Source organism: Octodon degus, unplaced genomic scaffold (genome assembly GCF_000260255.1).
Source record: "Octodon degus isolate 3935 unplaced genomic scaffold, OctDeg1.0 scaffold00002, whole genome shotgun sequence".
Lineage (NCBI taxonomy): Eukaryota > Metazoa > Chordata > Mammalia > Rodentia > Octodontidae > Octodon > Octodon degus.
The window spans coordinates 34,540,484-34,546,649 of record NW_004524578.1 but is presented as its reverse complement, the minus strand read 5'-3'; the positions used below and the strand labels follow the sequence as shown (position 1 = coordinate 34,546,649).

Genomic DNA, 6,166 nt, shown 5'->3' with positions numbered 1-6,166 from the left:
TCTTGCTATATACTTCAGACTGGTGGTGATCCTCCTGCCTCAACCTCCCAATTGCTGGGATTAGAGGCATTTGACACCACACCTGGCAAATTTTATTTTTTATTAGACAAGTGTGGGTCACTATAAACTGAGAATTCTTGTGGTTTTGGGTGAGTAAATGGAGTATCTGTAAATTCAGCATCGGATGGGCCATTCATCCAAATATCCTCTTATTTTTTGATGTTCTAAATTTTCCCAAGAGTTCTAACCTTAGAATAATAGACCTGCCTTGGCTGAACATTTAAATGTCTCTAGTGCTATATAAATCAAAATTTCAGGTCTTTTTGTTGCTCAGTGCTTTTATTATACGAGATGACATCCTCTTTGAAAGTTGCTACAGTGTTCTCTAGTTCTCCCATTTAGTCTTTATAGGTTAACGGCTTTCACTTTCTCATCTTTTTGCAGGGTGCAATTAGATTTAGCACTGACCAACCAACAGTATTGTCTTTGTAGACAGCATTCTTTTCCACAGCTTTTTAAATACTTAAAGCATTATATCTGTGAGCACATTCTGTTTACTTAGGTCACCTCCAGTCAAATCTGTGGTATGTAGGCAAGACTAAGTCTTCAGATTTTTCTGTGCCCCAAATTCTTTAGGATAACTGTTATATGTGAATATATATTAGAATTGTTTATTATTGAGCTTGAAAGTAGATGCCCAATGAGAAAGAAATGTTCTACCTATTAAGGGGTCTTAGAGTTAGATGTGAAGGGCAATTGAATATTAGTTTGTAAGTTAGCCTAATGCTTGCTTCATCTTGCTCTTAGAGTTTGTGTTTTGGAAGCCTGGGTGTAGTTTGGCACCTCTGGAAAGGAAATATTATTATGACTTATATCTATATGCTCCCCCAAAGCCTCTTCCAGTCATGCCTGGGGTTTTCAGAGATGGCTGGATCTGTGGTGTATGCTACTTGGATTAACTGAGTGATGCTGGGATCAAAAGTGCCCCACTCTGGGTGTGGGTGGCAACACCTAAAGGATGGGTAGTCTGGATAAAATACAAAGATAGACATGTTTGCTGCTGTTGCTGCTGATGATTTGCTACCTTCTGCCTGCCATGAATTGTGTCTCCTGTTCAGTGCCCCCATGCCATGCCACCCTGTTTTGGAACCAACTGACAATGGACTGAAACCTCTGCAAACTATGAAGTGAATAAACCTTTCATTCTTTATCATTGGGCATTGAATATTTTGTTTCATCAATGAGAAAAGTAGCTAAAACAGATACCCACTGCAGCAGTGATGGTGAACCTTTTAGAGCTCTCAATGATATAAACAGTCCTCTGTGTGCCATAGGTTCACCACTACTGCACTATAGACTTAATAAGATTGTGGTATTGGTACAGGCAGGGAGATAACAGGTTAAATATAACTGTTCTTTTTGTATGGTAGGGAGAAGGGCAAGGTTATGAAGATGGAAGCCATGTTATTTTAAAGATGAATACATTGAGAAATAGACTAAGCAGGTTAGCCAGGTTCAAATTTAAAGATAGCTGGCAAAAATTTAGACCAAGTGGCCTAAATTTAGTAATTCACTTAAATTTTTTGATTTAAAATACTTCATAGTTGGGTGTGGTGGCTCATGCCCATGATTGCAGTACTCAGGAAGCTTAAGCAAGAGGATTGTCACAAGTTCAAGGCCAGAAAGCCTAAACTACCTAGTGAGACCTTCTCTCAAACAAATGAACAAACAAAAACCAGACAAAGTACAAACTAATAAAATATTTTCACTGCATGATTTCTATTTATTTAGAAATCATGAAATGATCTTTGAGGGCCGTCTTCCTATATTGATATGCTGGAGCAAGACACAGACATTGGGATATAGATAATTGGTGACAGAGTAATCAGTACTCATCCTTGGTGCAATCATAAAATGTTTCAACTATTGAAAAGTTCAGAAATCAGTGTATTTATGACGCTGTGAAAGACATCATACCAGTTTTTTTACTAGAAGGACTGTGGGACACTACTGCATGCCTTTTGTGATGGTTTGCTGATAATCTTTGGCATTCTTTGCTTATAAAAGTTTCACCTTGATCTCTGGTTCCTCAGAATGTGTGACCTTATTTGGGAATAGGGGCATTGCAGATGCAGTTAGTTAAGAGAGGACATACTAGCTAGGGAAAGGAAGCAACCTTGCTGACACTTTGGTCCTGAACCTCTAGCCGCACAACTGTGAGATGTATGTTTCTGTTTGTAAGTTTCTGATGTAAGTTTGCCAACTCTAGCAAATTAATCTGTCAGCTCTAGCAAATTTATCTTCCAAGTCTTAAAAACAACAGTAAAAGCCATATTTGTTAAGTACTTTTAGAAAGAAAACATTGGAAAAACTTTTTTGTGATTTTGAGAGGAGACGTTCCTAGGATAACCATTTGTGTTCTAGTGTCTACCCCAACCATATGTTTCAAGACAATGACTGTGATAGAAATGGCTTCTAGGAAATGGTGTAAGCTACAGTAATATCTGAATGTTTCTGTTTGCAAACATTCTGTTCATGAATGTTTCTGTTTGCAAACAATTTGGCTAGCAGCAAGAGTATTTGGCAAAATTTTGCTTCTGTTTGCAAACTGTGCATTGGGTAGCAAACACAACCACTGCTGTCTTCTCCAAAATCTTAAAGCAAATTAAGTTTGTAAACCAAGGTACCACTATATAAGAAAGTCATATGCTGAATGTTTGGGCAGAAATAGTTACTGACAATTGTACTCTTTTATACAGTAAGCCTTTAATCAAATAGGATAAACAAATAAATAATAAGTTAGCTCTAGAAAATTTAGCTTTTCTCAAACTCTTGTCATAACCTCTTTTTTTTTTTTTTTTGCGGAACCGGGGATTGAACTCAGGCCCTTACACTTGCCAGGCAAGAGCTTATTCCACTGAGCCATCTGCCCGGCCCCTTGTCATAACCTCTTAAAGGGAGACCTATGCCACTGAATCCTGAGTGGCCAGAGTGGTGGGATAGTCATCAGGGGTGCAGAAGTGACATTAAAAGTTAAAAAAAAAAAAAAGTAAAGAAAAGGGTTGTAGTACACTGTTAAAGGGTTCTTGGCTTCAGGCTGCTAGCTCTACCACTTATAACCATGTGGCCTCGCTTCTATGCTTAACTCTTCGTGCTGTAGTTTCCTGAGCTGCAAAATGGGGAAGGAAAATAATGGTAGAACCTAATCCATAGAGTGATTGTGAGGACTGAGTATGCAAGGAAGAAAGGATATGGTACCTGTTAAGGGTCAGCTACCATTGTTACTGTTACCACTGTTAACACTATCAGCAGACTCAGTGGCACAAATTCCTGCCTGACAAGTGCAAAGTCCTGAGTTTGATTCCTCATACCCTCCCCCAAAACCAAGAAGATACGTAGTTTAAGATTTACAACCACTTGCCCAGTAGCTAACATATACTAGGAATGCAATATATAATATAGATATTATATAATTGTCTCAGTTACTTTTCTCTCATTGCTGGGACAAATACCCAACACTCAAAACGAAGGAAGGAAACCTCACAGTTACTGGAGGTTTCAGTACATACTCAGCTGGCTCCACGGCAGCCTGGCACATGGCAGAGAGCTACCTTTCATGGAGGTGGCAAAGATCAAAAGCAAAAGGGAGGAGTAACAGCAGCTCAAGCAGCTAGCTCAAGCAGCTAGCTTCTCTTCCCTCCTACATTGAAATGCAGATTACCTTCCCAAGGGCAGGTGCAGCATCCACACTCACAATAATCAATTACAAACTCCAGAAGTTGCCCCATGACCGCATGAGGCTTTGGGGGGACCACTATACACAAAACATTATATATAGCCACTGGGGAGGAACTCAGGGTCTTGCACATGCTAGACAAGTGCTGTACCACTGTACTACACCCCCAGCCTGACAATAAGTATTCTTGTGTAAATGAGTAATTTGCTCATTTATAATTTTTATTTATAGCCTCTCATTTAGATAAATATAGGAAACGGTCCAATTAACTTTATAAGCATAATACCAAAACTAAATCTTGTGTTGCTCAGAGCTTGCTAAGGCAGTCTGAAAAATGGTTCCTTCTGGAGCTTACCTTATCTCTTCTTTATTAAAATAAAGTATGTTTTGAAAAGCCTTTTGACTTTTTTCAGGAAAGAAAAATGTAATTAGGTGAAATTAGTACTTTGTGTATAGTTTTCCATAATTTTCTGCACGATACAATGCACTGTTCTTGTCACAGACATGTTCTCATCTGAATTTAGGTGAAGTGTTAACACTTTGCTTTTGTTTGTACGCAGGTCCATCCTAAATTTCACTATAAACAGGCTCATGATCCAGGCACAGACACTTCTTGTGTGGCTTTTTCTTATGATGGTAATGTCCTTGCCTCTCGTGGAGGTAGGTTCAAAACTTTCTTTTTGATTAGTTTCTATGTATAAATTGATCATATTTAACATTAAGCAATGGCACATTAATGTCCTATCACATAATAAAACTAGATGCATTTTTGTTTATGTGCCTGTGTCAGTCTGATTTTTTTCTTGAAATGCATTTCCAACGTATCAGTATTGTTAGTATTAAAAGTTGAGTTGGGTATAGTGATACTATACCTGTTTTCCCTTGGGAGATTGAGCCTGTCGGATTGCTGTGAATGCAAGGTGAGTCCGAACTATATCCTAAAAACAAAGAAAAAAACAACCGCACCCCCAAAAAACCTATCAAGTTAATTTAGAAAATGGGTACTGTTTTTCTTGTTTTATATTAGCTTTAGACTTCCTGAATTTGAAGTCTTTATGAATAAGCGTTGCCTCTTTCTTTGGAATTTTGTGGGTGATCATCTACAGTTTTTCATCCTTTCTATACAGTTTTACAATTCTGTTTCTGGTCTTTCAAAAGGCTCTGTTGACTATAAATTTTTTTTCCTCCAGTTCAAACACGTACTCAGTTCAGGGATTTTTTTTCCCCCCCAATATCAGGGATTGAACTCAGGACCCTGTGCTTGCCAGGCAAGCACTTATTCTACTGAGCTATCCTTCTGGTCCTCAATTCAGTTTTAAAATAAAGTAATGCCTGTGTTATTTTAAAAATAATTGTGTGGCTGTTATTTGTCTTCCCTCATATGGTTGGGTATAGATTTATTACTATATCTTTCTCACGTGGATAAGGCTGTGTGTTAATAGGAAGAGGTGGATAATAGGGCAGTTTGTGAGCTCTGCATTATGGGAAAGAATGGGATATGGCTGAGGGTCTTCCTACAGAACCACTTGTGGAAAGAGAAAAGAATAGTACAGAATAAGCAGATTGGAGCCACATTATACAGGGCCTTAAATATCATATAAATTTTTTTGTGTAGGTCAAAGAAAAGCTATTAATCAGATGAAGTTAGCACTGTTTTATTTAATTATTCATTTATTCACTTAACACTAGCTGTATATAGAGTGTTTACTATAAGCTAGCATTATGATAGATAATAGGCATGATATGTGAACATCATAGATAGGCTTTCTTTCTGAGAGAGCTTATGTCCCAGTTTGTAGGGTAGTAGAAAGAGGTTCAGCACTGCTTTACCCCAGTTTAAAAATTCCATGGCCTTTTACTCTTGGGAACTCTACTCACATTCTCTTTCCTTGAAGGAAGCCTTATTTATTGTATGAAAGCTATCCTGATGTGTATTTTTTTTAAAAAAAAAAACAAAATCAAAGTGCATAAACATGTAATTTTCTCTTGATAGTATACATAACAAAATTGAACTTATATAAAATGTATATTTTGTTTAGAGTCTAACCTACTACTTGAGTTCTGAGAGGACTTCTAGTTAAAGTGGTATAAATTTTTTACTTAAAAACTGGCTTTTATCCAGGTTGTGTATCTGAATTTTTAGGGAAGGTTTTTCAAATGATAAATTTCCATTTTGAAATAGTCATAATCACTCTTAGCATTTTAGGGTGGTATGCTCAGATCTCTTAGATGGAATTGGAAAGAGGGTGGGTACCTTGGAAATTCTTTCCCAGAAGCTTCTCAGGGGCAGGGTTCGATCCCTGGTACCACATGCCATGCTTGTCCTGCCCCTGGGCATGCTGAGCTGGCGATGGAGTCCAGGCATGGTGGCACACGTCTGTAATCCCAGCACTAGAGAGGCAGAAATCAGGAGGATCATTATGGGTCTGA

The 6,166-nt window shown here is 38.0% G+C and overlaps 1 protein-coding gene across 1 annotated transcript in view; it reads left to right on the top strand.

Annotated features, from left to right (window-relative positions):
• Window positions 1-6,166, top strand: part of Wdr70 (WD repeat domain 70) — a 304,681-nt gene that overhangs the window by 240,155 nt on the left and 58,360 nt on the right. The window contains exon 10 of the mRNA XM_004623536.2: window positions 4,297-4,396. Coding sequence (XP_004623593.1) covers window positions 4,297-4,396 — 100 coding nt within the window. The remainder of the gene's footprint in view (window positions 1-4,296; window positions 4,397-6,166) is intronic.